Here is a 25953-nt window from a genome sequence, read left to right as displayed (position 1 = left end):
GGGGGAGGTGGGACTGTGTCTGGCAGGGTAGAGGGGCATATACATGGAGGCAAGGGGTGGGAGGAGGGGTAGGGAATCGTTGGGAAGGGGGGCTTTTGGGAGGGGGGAAATTGGGAAAGGTCTTACCATTGGCAATGTAAATGAAGAAGATATTCAATTAAAAAGAAAGAAAGAAAGAAAAGAAAAGAAATCTCCCCCAAAGAACTATTTCTAAACAGGTCCACTTCCCCTGTATCCTAATAACCTTCCTTTTCTACCATCTCTGGTGGGTGGTGGGCTAGAGGGAAGGTTGAACCTTTATTAAAGTAGGTTAAGAAAAATATATGTCGCCAGCAGTGGTGGAGCACGCCTTTAATCCCAGCACTTGGGAGGCAGAGGCAGGCAGATTTCTGAGTTCGAGGCCAGCCTGGTCTATGGAATGAGTTCCAGGACAGCCAGGGCTACACAGAGAAACCCTGTCTCAAAGAACAAAACAAAAAACATAAAAACCTAATCCTGCACAATAGAAAGACATGTCCTTCAGTAAAACCTCATAAGTTACAAAATGGTGACAGGGCACCAGCACATTTGAGGAGTGTTGTTGTTGTTGTTGTTGCTGCTGCTGCTGCTGCTGTTGTTGTTTCCTTGTGTCAGATCTTAGGATGAGAGACACTCAGTTGGATTCATTCAATGCAGTAGGTTAACGGGGTACAAAGCAGCAGGAGCCAGGTGGCAGCACTGAGTCCTCAGAGGCCAGGTGATCAAGTTACAATGGGCGGCAAGAGCAGAAAACCGTCCATAATGATCCACAACTGGAAGGGAATCAAGGTGATCTTTATCACAGCATGACCCATATGGACCTTTGAACTTATAGCCAGTCATGGTATGTAAGAGAGCTCTCTACAATAACAAAGCTTATAGAATGTGTGTGTGTGTGTGTGTGTGTGTGTGTGTGTGTGTGAATGACTTACAGATAATCCAACAATAGTTGGCTCTGAACAGAAAGTCCAAGAAAACAGTATTGTTCAGTTCATGAGGCAGGATGTCTCAGCTGTTCTTCAGTATCCTCTAATACCGAAGAGACTAACGCCAGTGAAGGAGTGGACTTGCTAGCAAGCAGAGAGCAAGAAGGCAAAGAGCCAAAGCTTCCCTCTTTCCTTCCCTGCTCCCAGCAGAAAGTATGACGCAGCACAAAGCAAACAAACAAACAGATGAACAAACAAACAAAAACATATCCTGGTTTGACATACATCAGTTAACAAGAATAATTCCCAGAACTATGGACTTTGATGGATTAGGCCTTTGTTTTGTTTTGATAGGTGGTGCTGTCTGCATGCTGAGTTTAACAGCCTGAATGGTACTAAGTAGGCATAATGCTTTTTTGAACTGTGTAAAGTTTGTCTTTGTATTATTCAAATGCTGATTTCTCTGCCCTCATACCTGGCTTCAATCCAGACAGGTATTATAATGTTGATGTCAAGAATCTCCTCTCTAGGGCTGGAGAGATGGCTCAGTGGTTAAGAGCACTGACTGCTCTCCCAGAGATCCTGAATTCAATTCTCAGCAACCAAATGGTGACTCACAACCATCTGTACTGAGATTTGATGCCCTCTTCTGGTGTGTCTGAAGATAGCTACAGTGTACTCATATACATAAAATAAATAGTTTTTTTGTTTTTTGTTTTTTTTAAAAAGAACCTCCTATGTCTGGGTTAGAAAGATGGCTCAGCAGTTAATGGCACTGACTGCTCTTTCAGAAGTCCTAAATTCAATCCCCAGCAACCACAGGGTGGCTCATGACCATTTATAATGTGATTTGATGCCCTCTTCAACCATGCAGATACAGTACTCATATACATAAAATAATTAAATCTTAAAAGCAAAAAAAATATTTCCTGTCTCAAGTTTGTGTAAACAATGCTCTGCCCTGTCAGTAAAAGCTGATCACCCAATGTCTGGACATAAAAAAGAACAGGATGGAACTTCTGCCAGTGGGGGGTGGGGGTTAGGTGGGGGGTGGGGGTTAGGTGGGGGGTGGGGGTGGGGGGGTGGGGGGGGAGAAGAGACAAGGACCACATGATCCAGAAGACCTGTGGTACTTGAGATGTCAGGGGCAGATAGCGATGCTGTTTAGAGCCTGTAGCAGGTCCCCATAGGTGAATCACAGAGGAGACCTTTGGGATTTTGGAGCAAAGCTCTACCATCATCTATAGACAGCTATTCTCCCTTTGAGAGACAGCTCTTGGCCTGCTTTTGGGCCTTAGTGGAAACTGAACATTTGACAATGAGCCATCAAGTTACCAGGGAATCCGAGCTGCCCATAATGAACTGGGTATTATCAGCCCTGCCAAGTCATAAGTAGGATGTGCACAGCAGAAATTTATTAAATGTATACATATGATACAGAAATGCATTAAATGTATATGCCATTGGGTCCTGAAGGCACAATGAAGAAGTGTCCCAAATGCCTAGGGTTTCTACTCCTGTTACAATGTCCCATCTTCGGCCAAGTGTGCACCTATAGCCTTGTGGGGTGCTCCCTATGCACCTATAGCCTTGTGGGGTGTTCCCTATGATTGGTTGGCAGGAGGACAAGACTAGAGCCTGATTTACTTATGGTTCTGCATGTTGCAGGCCTTACCCAGAAGTGGACAGTTGCAACATTTTAACTCCTTTCTGGGACAACTCTGGAAGACACTGGAGAAAGGAAATCTTTACAGTGGGAAGAACTTCAGGCAGTACACATGATACCACAATTTGTTTGAAGGAAAAATGTCCAGATGTGTATGTGTCAGGATTTCTAGTACTGCAACAAAACACCATGACCAAAAAGAAAGTTGGGGAGAAAAGAGTTAATGCAGCTTACACTTCCAGATCACAGCCCATCCATCCTTGGAGGAAGTCAGGACAGGAACTCAAGCAGGACTGGAACCTGGAGGCAGGAGCTGATGCAGAGGCCATGGAGGGTGCTGCTTACTGGCTTGCTTCATATGGCTTACTCAGCCTGCTTTCTTATAGAACCCAGGACCACCAGGCCAGGAACAGCTGTAGGCATAAATCTTTTGCAACCTACTTTTAATAAGGATTTAACCTCTCCTCTAGCCCACCACCCAGCAGAGGTAGTGGAAGAGAAAAGTTATTAGGCTATGGGGGAAGTAGACCTGTTTAACAATAATTCTTTTGGGGTGAACTAGATCTTCTTTGGTAACAGTTCAATCCCATAGCAAACACCAAATATGATTCAGCAGCTGCACACCAGTCCTCTAGGCAGGCAGACACCAGGCACAAACCAGCAGTTACAGTCCAGTCCTTTCATCAGACAGACACCAGGCAGCTGTACTTTAATCCTGAAGAAACTGCCAGGCTGGACGACCAACCTGAGGTGAGGCCTCCGAAGCAGCAAGCTGCCACAGTTCTTGGGAGAGTTTCTCTCAATGATGGTGTTATCACAAGTTGAGCTCAGCAACGCTATGTAGGGTGAATCAATACATGAGTGCTGTTAGTGAAGAATAGGGAGGCAGAGCAAACCAAACCAAAGCTAAATGCTCGTCTCTCTGTGGGGTCATAGTCATTTATTTCATCAAGAGTCCTTTCAGGTGTTTGCTATATCAAAACATCCTTTCACCTGTGTGCCCCAACAAAACACCATTTGACAAAACTAATTTTCCAAAAACTAGAAGTTTCCACTTCAGGTGGCACTACCTAAAATGGGCTGGGCCCTCCGCCATTGATCACTAATTAAGAAAATGCCTTATAACTGAATCCCACGGAGGCATTTCCTCAACTGAGTCTCCTTTCTCTTTGATGACTCTAGTTGTCACACACACACACAAAATCACCCAGTACAATGTACAGTTGTTCACTGATTCGTAGGCTGTAGCCAATGAGTTGGCTGGATGGTCAGGGACTTGCAAAGTGCATGCTGGAAAAGCTGATGAGAAAGACATCTGGGGAAGAAGTATGTGGATAGGTCTTTCCAAATGGGCAGAGGGAGTGAAGGTGCACATGTCTCATATACATGCTCATCAAAAGGCGACTTCTGCAGAAGGGGAGTTCAATAAGCATATAGATTGTGTGATTTATTCTGTAGACACTACAACCCAGATACAGAGAGGACATGTGTGAGAGACAGTCTGCTTGGTTTGAAGACAGTGAGTCCTCCTCTAGTCCTGACCTTTGAGGCAGGAAGACATCTTTAATCTAGGCCACATCTTCTGCTGGAGCCTGTATAAGGACGGGGGATAAGGAAGCTTTGCTCTTCTGCTTGCCCTCACCTTGCTAGCACATCCATTCCTTCACTGGCATTGGAGCCAGCTTCTTCAGGACGCCAGCAGAGAGAAGAGCAGCTGAGGCATCCAGCCTTGTGGGCCTGAGCACCTACTGGATTCTTGGGCTTTCCCTTCACAGCTAGCCATTGTTAGATTAGTTGGACTGAAGCTTGGAAGTCATTCCAATAAATTCCATAGATAGATAGATAGATAGATAGATAGATAATAGGAATGGAAGATATACATATTCATATAAATCATATAAGCAACCAGGGCCTGACTAATACTGAGTCCTTTAGCCTCTATCTATATACACCCAGACATACATAAGAAATCCTAGAATATAATAAGTAGAGAAGTAATAGGCAATTTTGATGGCTATTAGCAGCTCAGAAAACCAAGATGGCAGAAGGGTGCCTGCAGCTCCTCACAGGAACAAGGGCTCTATTGGGAATTGAATTAGACCCCAGTCATGTTCCATTATTGCAGAAAGCCTGCTTATATTTCCTCCAAGCCCTGAAACTTTGTGCTAGGCTACTTAAAAGTGACCTGTAGAGAGAATCCCTCATAAGCATCACCTGTCAATGTGATGGCCAATGAGCTGAGGCAGGAAATAGGAGGTGGGACATCCAGCAGGGATAGAGAGAAATCTGGGAAGCAGTCAGAGATGGGCATAGTAAAGACAAGGAGAAGAAACCTGCCACATAGCTGAACCCAGGTTAAGATAAGTTAAAAGCAAGTCAGAGAACAAGCGGAAGTGGATGGCCGAGGCACTTATTAACAAACAGTTAGTCTCAGAGTTGTTATTTCTGGGAATTAAGTGGATGGGAAGAAAAACTTGATTATTTTACATCGATAGAATAATTAATGTGGCAGAGACCATTTCAAGGCACCCCAGCATTCAGGAAGCAGCACGAATGTCACTGGTTACTTTAACGAAATTAAAGTCAGAATAGAAGCCAGAAGCAAAGTAAAAAGGTTTGAAAACATTGCAATTTGGGCAGAAAAGCCCGTCTGAGTCTGAGGCAAAGGAACACATGGAGAGATTACCAATGTTTGAAAGGAAACCAAGTCCCAGGCATGTGCTGTGCTTTAATCCTAGCTCTCTTTGGGAGGCAGACAGCCAGACCTCCCTAAGCTCGAGGCCAGCTTGATCTACAGAAAGTCCAGGCCAGAGAGAGCTACATAGTTAGACTCTGTCTCAAAAAGCAAACAAAGAACAAATAAAAGAAAGAAAAAAGAAGTCAAGAACCACGCTCCAGAACAGGAAACATGTCTCAGAAATCATCAGACTCCAGTGCGGGAGAGAGTACTGCCCGGGGGTGGGGAGTGGGGTGGGGGTCTGTGCTCCCAGGGATCATCTCTCCAGGCTCAGCCTTGCAGCTGAAAGGCAAGAGTGTTGGCTACAGCCCCTCCTAGCGGTAGAGTTTGGTATTGTCCACAGGTGTTGAGGGCATGCAGAACGTAAGAATTACAATTTGATGGAGCTTCCGCTCAGATGTGGGAGGAAAGCCTGGGAGGCAGTGCATGTAGAAGGAGCAGATTCCCTAGGAGCAGTCTTGAGAAGGTCATATGTGAACTGTAAGAGTGGAACCAGAGATTCCCTGCCAAACCCAGAAAGGTAGAAATGCCATCAGAACAGGGCTGCAGGCAGAGCAGAGAAGGGTCACATGGAGAGCAGCCAGCAAGGCCACAGAAAGGACGCCGCGTGTCCAAACGTCAGACATGGAGTCACGGAGCTTAAAATATTCTGTGTGGGCTTTTGGTTTTGCTTTGGTCGGGTCCCTCCTTATCCCTGCTCTCTTTTGAAATGAGAATGTTTACTCTGTGTTATAGTTTGGAGGTGCAGGACTCTATTTTGATTCTACAGGGACCTGCAGCTAAGAGTTTGTCTTGCATCTCAGAGGACACTTTGAATTTGGGGTTTTGAACAATGTTAACAGACTGGGTACTGTGGAAATGGACAGAATGTATCTTGCTGGGCGGGGGCAGATGAGTACAGGTGTCAAGTTGCCAATGAATAGACTTGTGATTTTAATCTTAATTGTCAACTTGATGGGATTGATAGATGCATAGATTACTAAAGGACTCTTCTGGACTGCTCTGAGAGGGTGTTCCCAGAGAGACCTAAATAAAGGATGGAGGCTTGCCCTGAACGTGGATTATACCATAGAGCAGAGCACGGCCCTGGGGAATGGGGGAAAGCTAGCCAGCCAGGCGAGCTCTCTGCTTCCTGGCTGCTCTGCTGTGCCGTGCCACGCCCTGCCCAGCACAACAGACTGAGATCTAAAACGGGGAGCTACAATAAGTCTCTGTCGCCTTTAGCTGTCTCCCTCATGTATTTTGAAACAGAGTTAGAGGGACATTGGCAGATTAGGAAAACGTAAGTTGGTCCCCTGAGATGAGTGCTTCCTGCTTACAGAAAACACGGTGAGGAGGATGCTGGGAAGACATGGGGGCTTGTATCCACACAGGACAAACAGGCAAAGAGGAAGACCCAGGGCCTATAAAATACCCGAAGGCAGCAGCTACTTAATGGACTTCCGGACTAGGCCCCTCCCACCCTGAAGGTACAAAGCGGCTACTTCTCTTCTCCCTGCTCTAGGGATAGCTACTAAACAGTGGGCAGGAGGAGCGCTCCAGAGGCAGGGACTCCCTGAGGTGTCTCTTCACACTGCCACATCAACTGATGACTTAATGGATGACTCTGTTAAATATCAGGGCCAGGGCAGCTCTGGATGTAGACACTTGGGGAAAATCTTCAGATGCTCTTCCTGGAAACAGCTCAGACCTAAGTGCTACTGGAGACCGGTGAGGAGGAGGAACCCAGTGACTGTCAGCTACAGCTCCTGGACCAGTCACAGTCAGGAGCCTCACTAAGTCTTCTGCATTACTGCCCAAGAAAACTGTCATAGCCGCCTATTGAAAGGGAGCTTTGTTACCGCCCAGGTCTCTAGCTCCCTCCTTCTGGGAAGTGGGGTAAGGAGTTAAGATTATCTTTTAAAAACAAAAACAAAAGCAAAAAGTTTCTGAAACAGGGCCTCCCCTAAGTAACCCTGGATGTTCTGGAACTTGCTGTGTTGATCAGGCTAGCCTCAAACTCACAGAGATCCTGCCGACGGACTAAGGTGTGTATCACCGTGCCCGGTGAGAATGACTTTTAGTTTTTAACGGAACACATTTAAACTGAAAGTTGCAGAAAGGGTCAAGGATTGACTGTGTTGAACAGAAAGCTTGCATTTAGCTTTAGAATCTTTTGTTCTTTGAGGAAGGGAGTATTTCTTGTAGTTTACAGGCTACAGGAACCTTTTTTGCAAGGCAGGGTCTCAGATATCCCAGGACGGCCTGGAACGTGTCATGTAGCCCAAAGATGACCTTGAATCTCTGATCCCCCTGATTCTACCTCCTGAATGCTGGGATTAAAGGCACATCTGGCTCAGCTCTCCATTTACATCATGCCTGGTTTATATAGTGCTGGAGAGGAGACCTAAGACATCTTAGACGCCAGCTAAGCACACTGCCGGCTGAGCCCACATCCACAGCCCTCTCAGTACCTTTTGACTCATTATTTCCAAAGAGAATACCCAGTCCAGGACTCTCTACCACACTTAGCAGAGCCTCCCCCCTCACTCTGTTTTGTTTGGTTGGTTTTGTAGCCACAACTTCACAAGTTGAAGTCTTCAGAAAGACAGGCTTCACACTCCATGTGTGAAGCTGATCTCCTCCCCCCCCCCCCCCCACACACACACCTCTCTGTTTTGGTTTTGTTTACTTTGGTCTTGGTGTTTTTGAGACAAGGTTTCTCTGTGTAGCACTGGCTGTCCTGGAACTCAAACCTGTGCAAGGCCAGGTTGGCCTTGAACTCAGAGATTGCCTGCCTCTGACTTCCGAATGCTGGGATTAAAGGTGTGCACCATGCCTGGCTCAGCTTTCTTTCTTTCTTTCTTTCTTTCTTTCTTTCTTTCTTTCTTTCTTTCTTTCTTTCTTTCTTTTTAATTAAAATCATTATATAGTAATAAACTCAGAAATAGAAATATCACACTGCTAAATTAGTCACTCAAATAAACACTTGCCCAATCCCAAACTCTATAAAGCAGTATAAATTCCATCTCATGGAGTGAACCTTAAATCCAATAAGAAAGTGATTGGCTACTCCCATAACATTTGTGCCACGATTACACCAGTATATCTTGCAGGCAGGTCTCTGTTGAGGTCTCAGTTGCAGAGAGATCTTCTATGCAGTTAGAATGGACATTCTGAAACTGTGGAGCTCTGCTCATGATTTTAAGCATTAACTGTCAATTACACTTTTATGCATTTAACCGCTACAAAAAAAGAACCATGAATTCTGGATATATAAGTCCCTTGGGTTTTGGGGGGTTTTAGTTTTGTTTTAGTTTTTTGTTTGTTTGTTTGTTTTTTGGATTTTGGTTTTTTTTTCAAGACAGGGTCTCTCTGAATAGCCCTGGTTGTCCTGGAACTCACTCTGTAGACCAGGCTGGCCTCAAACTCAGAAATCCACCTGCTTCTGCCTCCCAGAGTGCTGGGATTACAGGCGTGTGTCACCACCTCCCGGCTTGGTTTTTTAATGTATGTAAACCAGGCTGGCCTTGAACTCTCTCTGTGTGCTCTCAAGGGCTGGGTGCAACCATGCCCAATTTCTGGTAGTTCCTTTTATGATACAGAAACTTTTATTTTTGTGCTGTGCCATCTTTAATACTCAGGACTAGTTCCTGTGACCTTGGTATTCTATTCAGAAAGTTCTTGCCTACCCCCAGTGTCTTACAGAGTATTCCTTATGTTTTCTTCTAGAAGAAGTTTACATTCTTTCTTTTCTTTAAAGATTTATTTATTTATTTCATGTATATGAGCACACTGTAGCTGTCCAGATGGTTGTGAGTCATCATGTGGCTCCTGGAAACTAAACTCAGAACCTCTACTCTCTCTGGCCTAAAGATTTATTTATTCTTATATGTAAGTACACTGTAGCTGTCTTTAGACACGCTAAAAGAGGGCTTCAGATCTCATTATGGGTTGTTGTGAGCCACCATGTGGTTGCTGGGAATTGAACTCACAACCTTCAGGAAAGTAGTCAGTGCTCTTAACCACTGAGCCATCTCACCAGCCCAAAAGTTTCCATTCTTAAATTGAGGTCTTGGATCCAATTTGAATGGATTTTTGTTCAATAGGAGAAATGTCAGTCTAATTTTATTACTATGTATGTGGATATCTGATTTTTCCAGCACAGTTTGTTGCATAGGGTTCTTTGCAATGCATGCTTTTGAAGTGGAAACTTCTGGTTTCATTGGAAAGTCAGTGATGTCAAATGATGTTTTGCTGGGGTGCATAGGTGAAAGAATGTTTTGCTGAAGCAGACACAGGTGAAAGGAAGTTTGCTATAGCAGACACGTGAAAAAATGCATGATGAAGGAATATAAATATGACCCCACAGACAGTGGGAACTGGAGCATTGGTTCACTTTGCTCTCCTCGCTAGTCTTCGCTGACGACATGCGTGTATTGGTTTGCCTTATGTTGCATTGCTGAGTTCCACCTGTGGTAACTTCATAGAGAGAAACTCTCCAAAGACCTCGTCCTGAGGTTCCTGCAACTCCTTGTCATTTCCTCAGCCTCGGGCAGGTTGGAAGCCCTTTTGGATTCTTCAGGATTGAACTTCGGTTGTTGATGGGTGAGTGGTGATTGCTGAACGCACCGAACTGCAGCTGCTGATTCATGTTTGGTGTTTGCCACTGGACTGAACTGCTGATATCCTGACAACCAAGATTGGAATTGTGCCCCCCCCCCAAAGAATTATTTCTAAACAGGTTCACTTCCCCTGTGTCCTAATAACCTTTCTCTTCCACTACCTCTGGTGGGTGGTGGGCTAGAGGGGAGGTTGAATGCTTAGTAAAGTAAGGTGAGAAAAATGTATACCTACATGCTTTTGTCTCCATTGTCAAAAATTAATGGGACACAGCTCTGTGGGCTTGCATCTGTGGTCTCTGCTCTCTTGCACTGGCCTAACCCTCTCCTTTCATGCGAGCACCAGGATGTTTTTATCACTACGGCTGCGTCTGATGTTGGCTATTGTGATATTCCAGCTGTGGTCTTGTTTGTTTGTTGTTTGTTTGTTTTCTAAGACATGTTTTTTTTTTCTATATAGCCCTGGCTGTGCTAGAACTGTATACCAGGCTGCCCTCAAACTCAGAGATTCCCCCTGCCTCTGCCTTCTGAGTGCTGGACCTGGAATAAAAGATATGCTGTCCTTTGCATTTCAAGGTAATGTTAAATACAATGAGGTGGGTTACAGAGTCTGGTCCTGGGTAGACGCCAAACGATGCAGAAGATACCACCTGCCCAGTGTACCCTTGCATACCTCTGGCATGCAAGTTCTACCTCTTACAAGCCCCCACAGCCTCCCAAGATAACAACTACTATCTTGGAAGCACACAACAGACAAAGCTGTGAGCTAGCTCAGAATCAATCAGCACAGCCAATCCTGCCATGTCTAGCAGTGACCTATTCAGTTAGAGAATCCCCTAAGGTTGCTTAGTATTGTCCTAATCGGAATCCATCATCTGCTCAAAGACGGACATCAGGCTCCTCCTCTCTAACTCGGGGGGTCTCACGGGTCCCACCTAGCTAAAACAGTCCGCCAGCAGTTGGAGCAATGGCTTCATGAACAAAGTCCCTGCTACACAAGCATGCATGTGGGCCTGAACTGGGAGCCTCGGTGTGCACATACACACTAGGTGCATGTCTGTGGCCCCAGTACTGGTTTAAGAGGAGATAGGTGGATCCAGGGGGCTCACAGACCTGCCAGTCTAGCCGAAATGGTGAGCTCATTGAAAGGTGCCTGTCTCCGTAAGGGGGAGAATGGCTGGGAAGCCACTTGCCTCCACCTTTAGTTTCCTCGTTACACACATAGGTAAGTGCACCTGCAATATAACACATATGTTGAACAAGCACAGACACATATACATCTATACACAAAAGTTCTTCCAGAGGTCTAACCCACATCCTTCCTGTTGTAGCTCTGCCCCACTCTCCTCATGTATCTCCTCAAAGCAAACTTCGGAGTGTAAATCTCTGAGAAGCCTTATAACACGTTTGGAGAGGAGACAAAGGTCAGATAGCAAAAACACGTCACACCTAACAGAGTAACCCACACTACCCAGGCGCCTGGCCTCCAGACGCAGGACTGTTGTCTTTCTGCATTTTCCATGACGTGGGTCCTTTTCTAGATAAAGGCGGTGGGTAAGCGACACTTCCTGTCCCTGGGGGAAGGAGTGAGAGGAGAGATGAGCTGCCATACTTCTTTCGAGAGCACAGCCACCTGCTTCTATGGAGCTCTGCCTGGCCCAGACATGCCCCCAAGGTACGTGTAAAGCTCTCCCTGCTGCCTTCCTGAGCCTGAGCCTGAGCCCCACTTCACAGCTAAGCAGTTAACCCAAGCCAGAGCCGCCACAGTGCCCACTGCTCCCGCTCCATCTCTGGGGCTCCGCATTGCTGCATCCCTGAGGGCAGGGGACAGGATCCGAGCGAGTGAAAAAAGATGGCAGGCAGAAGAGTCTTGATCAAGGGAAGGCCTGGCCTAAGGGACCAACCTCTACAGGGCTTCCAGGCCTCAGAGGTGCAGCCTAGTCCCCAGGGTTCTTGTTTTACTGACAACCCTTCTGTTGCCACCAGTCCCTTTGAAACACCTTGACTCCTTATTCCTATTCCTGGGGTCCCCACCTGCTACACACTTACACTTCTGTCCTCATCACCGTCCCCGTCAGGAAAAACCCCTTTGAAGATGTTTAGGAGCCTGAAGGACAGAGGGAGGGGGAGGTGATCCGCCTCTGGGAAACCCAGCAACCTTCCTGATGCCAACAGGGAATCATGAAGCCACCTCCTCAGCCTTCAGCACCTTCCAGCCCACGAACCCGAGCCAGGGGAGATGCCAGGACTTGGGTTGTGGGGGCAAGCCCAGCAGCATGCAGGCTCTGAAGGAACAGGGGGCTCAGCTCAGCCCCAGGGCCCCCCACACGGAGGTGAGTAGAAACCTGAGTGGATACAGCTGCCTCATCCGCTGCCATCCTCTCCGAGGATGTGGGTGAGCACATGCACCCATGTCAAAACAAAAGCCTGCAGGAATGAATGGGCAGCTGGGGGCGGGAAACAGGAAGTGGGGAGTGCTGTCCTCCTGTGCATAGCTGCCCACCCACTTGCCCTCAGTTTCTCTGGCCCTGAAAATCTCAGACCCAGTCATGAGGAGCTGTCTGCATGCTGTGTCAGCACCTCCATTTGCCCAGAGCATTCCAGATCATTTTTCAGTCCCTTTTCCTCTCACCCACCAGCTCAGTCTCCTTTACTAGAGAGGAAGCCACCCTCCCCTGGCCTGAGGTGACTTCCTGTACCATCTCCTGCCCTCTGGGACCAGTATGGAAGATACAGAAGAAATTTAAGTCAGTGGCCGTGGAAAGGATTTTCTGAGCAATCTCACTCTAAAACAGATTGGGGGAGGGACAGGAATGAGGGTAAACAGGAGGCAGGGGAGGGGTCAGGAGAGATCCTCTAATCTTAGCTGCCTCTGTCCCTGACTTCTCTCAGGCCCAGGCCTCTGCCTCAGCCCCAGGAGCTGCCTGGGTCCCAGGGACTGCTGACAGGGCAGAAGAGGTGCCTGGGAAAGGAGACTTGTCCTTGCAAGCCCAGACCAGAGCATGGGCCCAGAAGACCCAGGCCCACTGGCTCTTGCTCAAGACTGCTCCTCTCTGGTTCCATGGCTTCATCACCAGGAGGTGAGTCACACAGAGGAAGACACGCCCAGAAGGCAGAGAGTCCTCAGTCAGTCAGAGAAATCCTGACAGCAAGGATTCTAGTTTCCCAGGCCTCTTTCTCTCTCAGCTCTCTCCTCTATTTCCTCACTCTCTTTTTTAAAGATTTATTTATTTAAACACACCAGAAGAGGGCATCGACCCCATTGCAGATGGTTGTGAGTCACCATGACTGAGCTCAGGACCTCTGGAAGAGCAGTTAACCAGAAGACCTTTCAACCGCTGAGCCATCTCTCCAGCCGAATTCTCCATTTCTCAGTCCTACTTCTGTTTCATTATCGCCAGCTTTCGTCTTCTAAACTCTTATTACTGTAACTACCATGTCTGCCGCCGCTGCGGCTACACACACACACACACACACACACACCGCCCCATGCTACCCTGGCAGATGAAGACCACCAGGGTCTTTTGAGCAGGACCCCTGTCCCCTTGTGTTCACTTGGTATGATTGCTTGGGGTGGAGGTGAGGGAAGACGGAAATGAAGTGGTAAGAGGCAGAGCCGGACCCACACTTCTCTCCAGGGAAGCCGAGCGTCTGCTGCAGCCCCAGCCTCTAGGATGCTATCTGGTGCGCTTCAGCGAGAGCGCTGTGGCCTTCGTGCTGTCTTACAGGTGAGGGGCGGTCCCGGTTGGCCAGCTGGAGGTGGGGCTTCCTGCTAACTAAGGGGCAAGCTCCTGCGCTGACCTGCTCTGTCCAAGGAGGGCTCAGGGTTCTCCCCTCAGCCTGGTCGGGGAAGAAATGGCAAGTCTGACTCAAAGTGGCCCCTGCAGGAGCCAGACCTGCTGCCGTCACTTCCTCCTTGCTCAGTTAGAGGACGGGCGCCACGTGGTGCTGGGTGAAGACAGTGCCCATGCGCAGCTTCAGGACCTGCTTCAACACTACACAGAGTGCCCCCTCAGCCCCTACGGGGAGATGCTCACCCAACCCCTTGCTCGTCAGGTGAGCCCTTACCTAAAACCCATAACCGCCGCCACTCCCAGCATCCCCACCAGGTCCAGGTTACTGGCCGCTGCCTTTCTCATCTTAATCCAGGACCGGCCACACCGGCTTACCCACACTCCTTCCAGAAAGGTGTCCTTTCACCACCAGACCATCCACAAACAGCAGGGTAATGAGAGGCAGAGAGGCAGTCAAATTAAGTGAAGTTTACTGAGTCCATGGCCATCTCGCTCATAAACCCTACTACAGTAGCAACGGCAGACAGTCCAGTGGTGGGATCATATGTAGTGGCTGGTGGCTGTGATGGATGCTGCGTAGCTTGACAGAAGTTGTCAGGGAGCCCCCGCCTTCAAAAAGTGCAGACGCTTCAGACCACTGCGTGTTGAGAGAGAGGTTTAAGACCTAGGAAACCAACAGGGGTGAATTATATCTATCTCCTGGCCTTCACGAGGCATCTATTCTAGGACAAGGCAGATTCCATAAGTGATAGAGAGAACGCACTGATAACAGAAAGGTGAGTGCTAGGAAGAAAGCCAAGCAGAGATGGAGAGCATCAGGGTAGGCAGTATGTCACAAAGAGGCAGCACAGAAGGTGGGGGACATTGGAACAGAGGCCCGAATGGTGTAAGAGGGGGCCGTGCAGACAGTTGGAGGAAAAGCATCTGGGGTGGCAGTGACAGCAGGGACAAAGACCCTGAAATGGGGGGAGGGGGGGGTGCTGTTTGCTGTGTCTGAAGACTGAGCAGCCTCACTGTGAGCAGAAGTGAGGATCAGGATGATTGATGGGCGGAGAGGTCGGAAGTGAGGTCAGAAGGGTGACGTGAGGGGGCCCTGTGGCTCTCACAAGGCTCTGGGGGTTCTATTCTAAATAAGATTTGATTACACTGGAGAGTTAGAAGCAACGGCCTCACCTGACAGGGTGGTGAGGGCCAGACAAGGCCGCAGGAGACGAAGAAGGCTGCCGTGTTTCAGAAGATGACGAGCAGCGAGGCCCCAACAAGGCCACTAGAGATGGAGACCACGGCTGCGGCAGTGTTGTGGACGTCGATGGGGCTGGAGATTGAAGGAGTAGGAGAGGCCTGCTGGCTATTTAGAATGTGGAGCTCATGGGTCTTTGCAGAACAAATGAAGAATGGGAAGACAGGTAGATGAAGGCTAGAGGAGGAGCCCGTCTGAGCCAAGCGTGGAAACATTTAAAGTCTGAGGTGCCAGGTAGGAAGCTGGGGGCTGAAGTAGCTGGAGGGGCTCGTCCAGCTCCAGGCTATGCTTTCAGGCCCCAGATCCACAGGAGAAATGAGAAAAGGCAACTGGAATCCACAGGACTGGAGCCAGTCTGGAACAAAGGTCAGAACGGGAAGAAAGGTCAAACAGCACCCCCCCCCCCCCCCCCCGATTCAGACCCAGCACAATCAAGCATGAAGGTCTGGATCCTTCTAGAGCAGGAAGCCCGGGCAAGGGCTACAGAGACTGGGCAAAGAGGCGGCAGAATGGCGAGAGTGGGGAGCAGTGGGGAGGCGTGTGCACCGGGACGGTGGTGCTGGCTGAGTGTGGGCTCAGAGAGGATGCGAGACTCTGGCAGAGACACCAGAGGACAGGGCATGCTTGTGTCGGGTTTGACAGAGGAGCATGAGGATTTGAAGCTGACCTTCCTGCTGTTGGGGCCGCAGAGTGAGCCTTGTGCCTTCTCCAGGAGAGGTGACGGCAGGGTGAACACGGGAGAAGGAGTTCTCGTGTGGATCTAGGAGGCCTTGAGTGGATTGTAGGCCTCTGGGAGCAGATGACACAGGGAGCCCTGCTCGAGGCTAGCATTAATGCTGTGCTAAAAACATAACTAACTACCATGGGGTACTTACAAGGGAAGGTTCGTCTCTCCTGTGGTGGTCTCTGCCCCTAAACGTACGTGTAGCTTCTATCTTCATATATTAAGCTTCTTGAGCCTGAAGAAATAAGGCCCAGCAGTCATGGCGGTTTGTCTCCTGACTGATTGCTTTGAAGGCAAAGACTCCTAAAGCCTAAAGCCTGCTAGTTTTGCAACCCTAAGTACAAATGAGACTGTCTTGGCCCTGCATTCCAGAGAGTTCATTCTTAGACACACCTGTCACCTGTGATCAGATTTTGTTTCCGTCTACAGTCCCCAGGCCTCCTCAATACCTCCAGCCTCTCCCTCTCACACAGAGAACGCAGCCCACAGCACTTCTTTCCCCGTCTCTCCTATCCTCTCAGACCTAATTGCCTTTCCTGGATCACCTGTTGTCCCCACCACGCCCCCAACCCTTCAGGCCTCCTTCTTTTCCTGCAGACAGCTGAGCCTGCTGGATTTTCCCTAAGGGCTGAATTCAACTCAGGAAGCAAAAGACAGGACCCAGACACCCAGCACAGCCTGCTCCTCCAGCAGGGGCAGGCCCAGGCCTCGGTACACAAAGAGAAAGTCTGGGCCTCCCAACAGAAGGAGGTACTGTATTGGTCAAGTCAGCCTGGGGGATGGGGGAAGGGGTGTCAGGACCTGGAGAGGGGACTCAGCACAGAGGGAACGGCCAGGAAGGAGGGTCTTTCATGGGTAGAGGCTCAGGCTGAGTTAGGCCTGGGCTTCGACCCTGTCTCCACCGTTCGCATTAATTCTCTTCCCTGGCCTTGCCTTTTTCCCCCAGACTTCCCAGGCACCCAGACCCAGGCCTCCCATCCCTGCCAAGCCCCAGCTTCCTCTTGAAGTCTATACACATCCTGCTCCACGACCTCATCGGGCTACACCCATTAATCCGGTCTACCAGGAGCCTGATGAACCCATAGCCTTCTATGCCATGGGGCGGGGCAGCCCTGGGGACGCTCCTAGTAATATCTACGCTGAGGTGGATGGGCCATCGGGAATGGTACCCGCTGGGCACCCAATCCTCCAGAAGTGCTGGTCCAGGCCTACCTCAGGAGGCCAGGGAAAGGGGGTACAGGGAAAGAAAAGCTCAAGAAGGCCAGCAGAAAGAGGGAGCCCCTCCTAAATACAGGCCAGGTGAGGTCAGGGGCTGAAGTAAGATGGAGTGGTCCATGCCCATGCTGCTGAAAACCTCTGCCCAGCTGCAGGCCTGAGGCTGTTCCTGGACGCGCATGTGGACTCCGCTTTGTCGAGCCCTACCCACCCCTACTTCAGAGAAAATGAAGGTTTCCTTCGCCCTCTCTCCATCCCGGCTGCTGCCTGTCAGTCAAGCCTTCCTCAGACACATCTGGCACTGACCCAGCTCCCTGGAGAAGAGCACTTGGGAGCCCATGCGTCACCAGCAGTGGGCTCCGAGGAGGAGGCCACCACTCCGTGTGCGCCTCCCTCACAGTTTCCCCACAGAGTTTCGGTCATATCTGAATGTGGTTTTACTATTAAATGAGTCAGACTCTTTCCCTCGCACCTGCCTCATCAGGTCCTTCTTCAGGTGTCCTCTCTGATGCCACTGCAGGTCCCTGCTTGGCCTTCAGCAGCCCAGCTCACCTGTACCCTGTCACCTGCCAACTACTGCTGTCTTTTCTTCTTTTGGTTTTTTGAGACAGGGTTTCTCTGTGTAGCCCTGGCTGTCCTGGAACTCACTCTGTAGACCAGGCTGGCCTCGAACTCAGAAATCTGCCTGCCTCTGCCTCCCAAGTGCTGGGATTAAAGGCATGCGCCACCACTGCCCAGCTAGCTACTGCCTTCTTAACCCTGGGTCCATCCAGGCTTTGCCAGGGTTCCAAAGTCACTCAAACGTCGATTGAATCAATCTTACTCCCACCTTACACGCGCACGCGCAGTGTACTTCTGTGTCCCACACCCTGATTGATTAACCCCCAGCACCCTGCTCTCCAGCAAGAAATGTGTGCTCCCTGAACATCTCCACCCTCCTTGCTTCAGTCTCTGTAGGTCAGTGACGTCCCCCCCACCCCACACCATCCCTGCCATCTTCTCATCAAGACTTTTCTAAGAACCATATTTTGTTGTTGTTGTTATTGTTATTTTTGAGACAGGGTCTCACTGTGTAGCCCTGGTGTCCTAGAAGTCACTATGATGTAGACAAGGCTGGCTTAGCACATATGGATATCCGCTTGTTTCAGCTTTCCAAAGGATGCTGGATGCTAGGGAAGCATCAACACACCCGGCTCCAATTTTTCCCTCAAGGCAAGGTCTCTTGTAGCCCAGGCTGGCTTCTGCCTTCCTGTGAGGCCAATGAGGACCTTGAGCTTCTGTCCCCATTGCTTCTACCTCCCAAGTTCTGGGGTTACAAGTGTGTGCCACCAGGCAGCTCACACAGCGTGTGGGATCTAAGAGTGACTTGACTGCTCTCCTGGTACCAGGCTTGTCAGTTCTGACCCACTCTTCCCTGAGAAAGTCAGAATGGGCTTTCTGAGGCAGCTGCCTGGCCCGCCAGCTCTTCCCTACTGAGGTGAGGCCCTGCTTCGTCAGCCCCCCCTTCAAGTTCCTCCCTCATATTTCTCCAAACTCACCAAGGGCCACCAAGCGTACTTCACTCACCTCAGTCCTGCCTGCAGCAGTCCCTACAAGGTCACCCTCCTGCTGCCTGGTGACCCTTAACCCCACTCAAGACCACTTGCCCTTCTCCCTGCAAAGCCTTCCCTGGCCTGACACGGGCCACTCCTCAGCAGACTCCCATTGTTCCTTTTTCTTCTCTCTTCCCCCTTCCTGCTGGGCATGATCCCTGAAGGCAGCCCTGGGGGATACTCAGCTATCTCTAAAGTACTGTTGGCCCAAAGCTTGGCGTGAAGCAACTGCCTCAGGAAGGGAGGGGGAAGGGAGAAGAGGAGAAGGGATCGGAGCCTAAATCTCCTCTGGAGGCCTAAGGGTTAAGACCATATACCTTCTTCCTAGAGACTGTAGATCTGCCAAAGAGGCAGGGGGTATGACCCAGGGCTGTCCTTCCGTCTGCAGCGGTGGATGGTCCAGAGCTGCAGTCTGAGGACTGTATGGCAGAGCAAGGCCCTCTCCTTCCTCATGAACACCCCCTGCTCCTAGAGGCATGCTCTTTCAGGACAGAGAACATGCATGGCTCTCCCTCCGTCTTTTTAGGCGGTAAGTCTGACCTGGGAGGGAGCTTGGGGCATTTTGTGTCCCCGAGACCTTCACACGCCCCTGGGTCCTTTCTTTGGGAAGGCAGGTGGGATAGACTACAGGTGAGCAGAGCGCCTCATCTGCTACACGGATGGCAAGGAGGTGTCATCCCGCACGCCAGCTCTAATCCATTGGTCTCGGCTGCCTACAGCGCAGCATTGGAAGGATATTAAGGTCAGATCTAAGCTCAGCAGAAAAGAGCAGGGTGACGAATGAGTGGCGTCTGCTGTGGGTGCGGGAAGGAAGGACGAGCAGCAGTTCTTTCTCCCTTATCAATTAAGTCCAGTTCTCTCATTATGCAAACAATGAAGCAAGCCAGAGAAGGAGAATGTGTGCGGCCAAGGTCAAGGATGAAAGCCCTGTCCAGTGTTCCCCAGCCACGTTCTGAATCCTCACTTCTCCACAAAGGACGGAGAGATCTCCTCAGCTAAGAAGCTGGTTGCTTTCCAGAGTTCTGCACTGGGACTTCCCTGCACCCCAGCTTTCCCTGTCCCCTTAAAAAGTCTGCCTTCCTCCTTACTCAAAAGCAGCCTGGAGGTCAGGGGAACAAATATGGGATCTGTGCTTCCTCATAACAACACAAACACATGCACACATGTACTCACACACATGCACACACATACATATGCACACACATACATATGCACACACACACATGCACACACATACATATGCACACACACATGCCCACACACATGCACACCACACACACACACACACACACACACACTGCTCCCTTCTGAGAGTAGCCAGAAACCAAGGCAAGGAATTGTGTGTACCAGGGAAGCCACCCTGCCTCCTGTGCCCTGGTTTTTCCTCCTGAAGAAACTGGACTTCAGGATGCCTTGGCCCTCTGAGCCTTCGCATCTGGGCCCTGGTCCAATTGCTGCTGTTGTCTGAGGAATGGTTTTGTGAGAACAGATGTTAGAATTTGTTTGTTGGTCCTTGTCTGGCTAATAAATCATCACCAACAATCTCCTTCCTGGGGAATCTAAGTCCTTCCAGATCCTGCTCAACCCTTTTCTCTCCCACTGAGGTTCACAGGGGTCTAGAGGTTCAAAGACATTTAGGCAAAGTTATTGATCTTTTGGCTGAAAGTTGAAAAACATGAGGACAAGGACATGGGCTCCCTTTGCCAAGTGCTTCTCCCTTAGCAGGGGTAGGCTGGATGGGCACAGGAGTGGGCACAGGAGTGGGTGCCTGCACAGATGGGCAATTCAGGACTCTGGAGAAGGCTGCCTTAGCGGTCTACGAGCCATGCTCGCTCCTGGAACAGCTCCTCGTCTCTCACAGGACTTCCTTACCTCAGGGCTTAAGCCCTTACCTCACTCAGGCACCCGCCCATTGCCCCTCCCTGCCCCATCCTGTGGGGTTTTCTCCCTTCTCTGCCCAGACTCACTTCAGGACTGGCTTCCTGCCCTAGAGCTAAACTCCTCTGGCCAGGGAGCAATGTGCCCTAAGTCCCACTTCCATCTTGCTGGAGGCTTCCTGAGGCCACCATGAATTGTCCTACTGGTTCCAGAGTCACTGAGTCTCTAGAGGTAGCCTTTGCTACTTCCTCTCTCTGTGCAGTTCCCCACCCAGCTGTTACCCCGATTCTGCTAAGGCTCATTTAAGATAACATGTGCTCTTTGGGTCCTGCCTTTCCCAAGGAGTTCTGCCCCAGCTGAGGCGCGGCCGGCCAGCCATCAGCCATCTGACAGGCTCTCCCCTTCAGTTTTGTTGCAGACAGCTGGGTACTGCCACGACTGCCCCTCCCCCAGCCTGGCACCAGCACCAGCTCCAGTGACTAGCCAGTTCTTTCTTTTCCACTCTGGTGCTAATCAGCAGAGAACCATGAGTTCTCCATCAACAGTTCCATGTCTGCTGAATATCTAGAGCCCTCCGGAGTATGTGAAAGATGGGAGTGAGGAGCACATGACACCTTCCCCCACCCCACCCCCCTCCTGGAATCAGAGGGGTGAGGCTGAAAACACAGGAAAGGTGTCCTGAGAAATTTGGGTGGTCACTTCAGGGTAGGTCTGGGCAGACAAAAAGAGTGAAAGTCAAAGCAGGAGATAGAAGCAGGAAGTCAGAAAGTAAAGAATTTCCCTAGACTTCCAGGCAGAATACAGTGGGCACTTCTGCTTCCGTAGGGCATTCTACTGCTCAACAGTGCAGACTTTAGGCTTAGACCAAAGTAGGTCCCAAGACAAGTGGGACTGGGGCCTCACCGGCAGAGATGTGTTTCAAGTGAGCAGCTTTGACTAGTGTGACAACTGGGGCCAGCAGGAGCTTTGGAGATCCGTTGTGACACCTAAAGAGAGTGCCGGGTCAGAAAGGAAGGTGACAGAAAGCTCTAGACAGTAAGACAGAGCCCTGACCTGGTCATCCTAGCCCAGTCTTGATACTAACAGGTCCCCAGAAGGGTAAGGTCCCTGACCTGCCAAAGCTTGAAAAGGTTAGCCCAGCCCTGAAGCTGAAGAGGTTGTAGGAGGCATGACTCAGACAGAGCACTTGCTTACGTAGGGACCCAGGCTCAGTCCCCAGAGCATGCAGAAATAAAGATGGAGGTCATGATCCTCCCTGTCCTTCCCCCGCCCTGCTGGCTTCACTACAGACCTCAGGGCAGTGAAGCCTCAAGGTAGGAAGTTGAATGACCCAAAGAGGGAACGGAGCTGGCTCCTCAATTTCCCAGCCATCTCCTCACATGGGAGGTGGGCGAGGCAGCCTTCCCCACCACCACCACCACTGCCATTCTGTCTGTGATGCTGCTGTTGTCAATTGGATGGGATCTAAAAGCACCCGAGAGGCAAGCCTCCCTGCACACCTGTGCTGTGGCAGCAGTGTCTAGACTAAGGCTAGCTTCTGAGAATGCCCATGAGGGACCACTGTTAATTAATGTGTGAGAATGTACCTAACTTATGAATGGAACCCCTTTGGGGGCAGGGGATCTGGACTATATTAAGTGGAGGAAGGAAGCTAAGCAGCATTCATTCACTGCTGTTTCCTGGAAATGTTGAAGCAATCAGCTGCCTCAAGCTCCCTGTTATGTGTGTATATGCCAGGCCCGGGGAGCGGCACCATTAGGAGGTGTGCCTTGTTGGAGTAGGTATGTCACTGGGGGTATCGGCTTCAAGATCCTCATCCTAAGCTGGGCGGTGGTGGCACTCGCCTGTAATCCCAGCACTCTGGGAGGCAGAGGCAGGCAGATTTCTGAGTTCAAGGCCAGCCTGGTCTACAGAGTGAGTTCCAGGACAGCCAGGGCTATACAGAGAAACCCTGTCTCCAAAAAACCAAATCCAAAACAAAAACACAAACAAAAACAAAAAAAGACCCTCATTCTAGCTGCCTGGAAGCCAATATTCTGCTAGCAGCCTTCAGATGAAGATGTAGAGCCCCCAGTTCCTCCTGCACCATGCCTGCCTGGATGCTGCCATGCCCCTGCCTTTTTGACAATGGGCTGACCCTCTGAACCTGCAAGCCAGCCCCAATTAAATGCTGTCCTTCTCTGAGTTGCCTTGGTCATGGTGTCTCTTCACAGAAGGAAAACCCTGAGACGCTCCTATGACCTTGACTTCCCTGCCATGACATGCTCAAAGTATGAGCCAGAGAAAACCAAAGCCCTTTCTCCCATCTGATGCTCCTGTCAGGATATCTTATCCCATCAACAGGAAAAGAAACTAAGACAGCATCCCTTCTGCCCTGTCCAGGCACTCTGGCCCAGCCTGCTCTCTCATAGCTGCCAACAGTCAGGCACAGTTCCCACTGCAGATCCACTGTCCTGTCCTCCAGACCCAGCCTTTTGCCCCAGTGACTGACCCTCATGACTGCCATTTCCCTGCTCCTTCAGGGAATAGAGTAGAAAGTTTCAGTGTTGCCACTTGTGGCTGTCTCGAGGACAAGAGATTAGAAAGCAGAGACCCGGGGTTGGAGAGATGGCTCAGTGGTTAAGAGCACACTAACTGCTCTTCCGAAGGTCCTGAGTTCAAATCCCAGCAACCACATGATGGCTCACAACCATCCGTAATGAGATCTGATGTCCTCTTCTGGGGTGTCTGAAGACAGTTACAGTGTACTTACATACAATAAATAAATAATTTAAAAAAAAAAAAGAAAGCAGAGACCCCTCTATAGATGTACTCAGAAAGGCTGATCATCCTTAGCTACCTCTATATGATCCTCCCCTGAATTTGGACTAAACCCAAAATCCAGCCATTTTCCTGAGCCCCATGCCATGCCGGCCAAACATCTCCGTCTCCTCCACTCTTGTCCTGGCTAACGACAGTACACCTTTATCTTCAAGGATACTGATGGTTTGTTTTGAGGCAGGGTCTCGCTCTGAAACCTAAGCTGGCCTTGAACCCAGAACCCCTGTCTCTGCCTTCCAAGGGCTAGGATAGCATACCCGTGTGGTCAAGGCCTTCTTACCTTCTCCCCCTTGTCCGTGGCTATTAGGCCAGTTTTAAGCACACATCATTTCTACTGCTCCTATTTCTCTGATCCATCATCTGTCTTCTGTTCCTGTTCATCAGAGGCCTATTTTCTTTTCTCCTTTTCTTGACCCCCATACCTTTTAGAAAGTGTCACACTATGAAGCCCTAGGTGGCGTGGAAATCAGTGATCCACCTGTCCCTGCCTTCCAAAGAGTGTTGAAATTAGTGTGCCACCAGACCTGGCCTACCTTTTGAATTTTGAGATTAAGTCCCACACTGTAGGCCATAAATTTATGGTAATTCTCCAGCCTCTACCTTTATAGTTCAGGAAAAATAGGTGTGAACTACCACACATGCCAGCATTTCTCTTGGTGACTAGGAAATGCCAACCACCAAATAAAATGTCATCTTCGGTAGGACTAAAGAGTGACTTTTAAAAAATGTGGCTGGGAGCTGGTAAGGTGGCTTAGCAGATAAGAACACTTGCAAAGGACCTGGGGTTTGGATCTTAGCACCCACACATGGTAGATCACAACAATCCTTAAATCCAGTTCCAGGAATCTTGATGCCCTATTCTGACGTCCATGGGCACCTGAGATGCATATGGTACACATACACACGTGAATACATGCAGGTACAACACACATCCACAAACCTTTATGGATATTTTGCTGGTATGTATGTTTGTAGGTGCTAGGAATTGAACCCAGATCTTCTGAAAGGGCAACCAGTGCTCTTTTAACCTCTGAGCCATCTCTCCAGTCTGACAATTTTTTAAAAAATGTTTTTCTAGAGTGGGGCATAGTGATATACACCTATAATCCCAGCTCTTAGGATACAAAATTAAGGTTTGGTCAGCCTCAGCTATATAGTGAATTCCAGACCAACCGGATTGCTGTAGTAACCATCTCAAAACACATGTTAAAAAGGCAGATGCAGACCCTTGAGAACTGAAGGTAAAGGCACATCTCCAGCATCCCAGGGCACTTCCTTCTACCTCACAGTACATATTCTTTAGAGAAGCTACTGAACACAGGGTGGTAACAACACGGATGGGAAGAGCTGTCCCTAGAGTATGCCAGGCCCAGAGCACACCTGGCACACTGCCCTGCTGAGCCCACGATCACCTAAGACCCCCCCCCCAGTGGGAGGCGGACCTCAGTGGACAGGGACTATAGCTGGAGCTGATGCTCCCTGCTGAGAATGGCTGGATGCACACTGCAACAACTCAACTCAGTCCCTGTGGGACCCAGAGCCCTGTCTGGCTCCAACCCGAAGTAGGTCAGATTTCAGATAAGCTGGTAGTTTTCCTGTAAGTGATGAAACCCTACAATGTACTTAATGAGAAACAGACGCCTCAACTCACCTCCGCATACAGAACCAGAAACTGAGATGTCTCAGTCTCCTGGACCCCAGTCCCACCACAGCCTCTTCAAAGGGTTGCTCTGGCCACAGGCTGCCTGTCGAGGAATGCTCAACACGACTAAACCTACCAGGTATTTCCCCTCAGTGGGAGGAAGCGCATGCCCTGCGCAGCTCCTCTGCCTGGCACTGACAGGCTCTGCAGGCTTTATCGCTCCGTCCCCGCAGGGCAGGCAGGGCTCTCGGATCCCTGACAGCGGACACGAGCATGCTGTGCACTTTGTGATCGTCCCTACTTGAGCCCTACCTGAACTGACAGGAAGATCCTGCACAGCATACTGTCCCTGGTGTGCACATACAGCTCCTAAGTCTGCATTCCCTTCCATATCCCTTCCTCAAAACACAGAGTCTGAAGTCTCCATGGAGATCTCTCCAGCCTCCAACTTGCATGCCCAGCTTGCAAATTAACCTAGAGTATGACATGTGGTGAACACAACTTACTCCAAACTAGTCCATGCCCTCGACCTCAGTGTAAATTAGATTCACCCTGGCAGCGGGTGTTTTGCCACAACCTGCTGGGTGTCACTCGATATCTACTGCTTCTTTTTCTTTCTTTTTTTGGGGGGGATTTGTTTGGTTTTGGTTTTTCAAGACAGGGTTTCTCTGTGTAGCCCTGGCTGTCCTGGAACTCACTTTATAGACCAGGCTGGCCTCAAACTCAGAAATCCACCTGCCTCTGCCTCCCAAGTGCTGGGATTAAAGGCATGCGCCAACAACGCCCAGCCTTCTTTTTCTTTCTATTTTAAAGGTAGGGCCCTGTAGCTCAGGCTGGCCTTGAACTCAGGATCCTTTGCCTTCAGCATCCAGAATGCTAAGATCACAGGCATGCGGCATGACACCCACATGACAGTCCATCTTGAACACCTGAGACCAGCAATACTCTCCACACTTGGGATCACACACCTGACAATCATCCTGTCCCAGTAAGTCACCCACAGCTCCTCGGTTGGTCAGTGGATAATGTGGGCAAAGGGAAAGCAAGAGGCTGAAAAGCCACTCAGGGTGCCTGGCAGGGGGCCCTCTGCACAAGCTCGA

General features: G+C 49.8%; 1 protein-coding gene across 1 annotated transcript; it reads left to right on the top strand.

The window, feature by feature from the left end:
• Positions 1–11384: 11384 nt before the first annotated feature.
• On the top strand, positions 11385–17390 carry Sh2d2a (SH2 domain containing 2A). Its single transcript, XM_052180182.1, has 7 exons — positions 11385–11623; positions 12124–12281; positions 12841–13028; positions 13587–13676; positions 13836–14004; positions 16304–16456; positions 16653–17390. The coding sequence occupies exons 1-7, from the start codon at positions 11590–11592 to the stop codon at positions 16992–16994; spliced, it is 1134 nt and encodes a 377-aa protein (XP_052036142.1). The 5' UTR covers positions 11385–11589; the 3' UTR covers positions 16995–17390.
• Positions 17391–25953: the final 8563 nt, after the last annotated feature.

The sequence above is a fragment of the Apodemus sylvaticus genome, chromosome 4, assembly GCF_947179515.1.
Source record: "Apodemus sylvaticus chromosome 4, mApoSyl1.1, whole genome shotgun sequence".
Taxonomy (NCBI): Eukaryota; Metazoa; Chordata; class Mammalia; order Rodentia; family Muridae; genus Apodemus; species Apodemus sylvaticus.
This window is presented reverse-complemented; position numbering and strand designations above follow the sequence as displayed.

Coding starts and splice junctions, on each gene's coding strand:
- Sh2d2a (XM_052180182.1), top strand. CDS start 11,590: ATGGAGCTCTGCCTGGCCCAGACATGCCCCCAAG. Junction 13,677..13,835: donor GCCTTCGTGCTGTCTTACAG/GTGAGGGGCGGT, acceptor TGGCCCCTGCAG/GAGCCAGACCTGCTGCCGTC. Junction 14,005..16,303: donor CCCAACCCCTTGCTCGTCAG/GTGAGCCCTTAC, acceptor CTTTTCCTGCAG/ACAGCTGAGCCTGCTGGATT.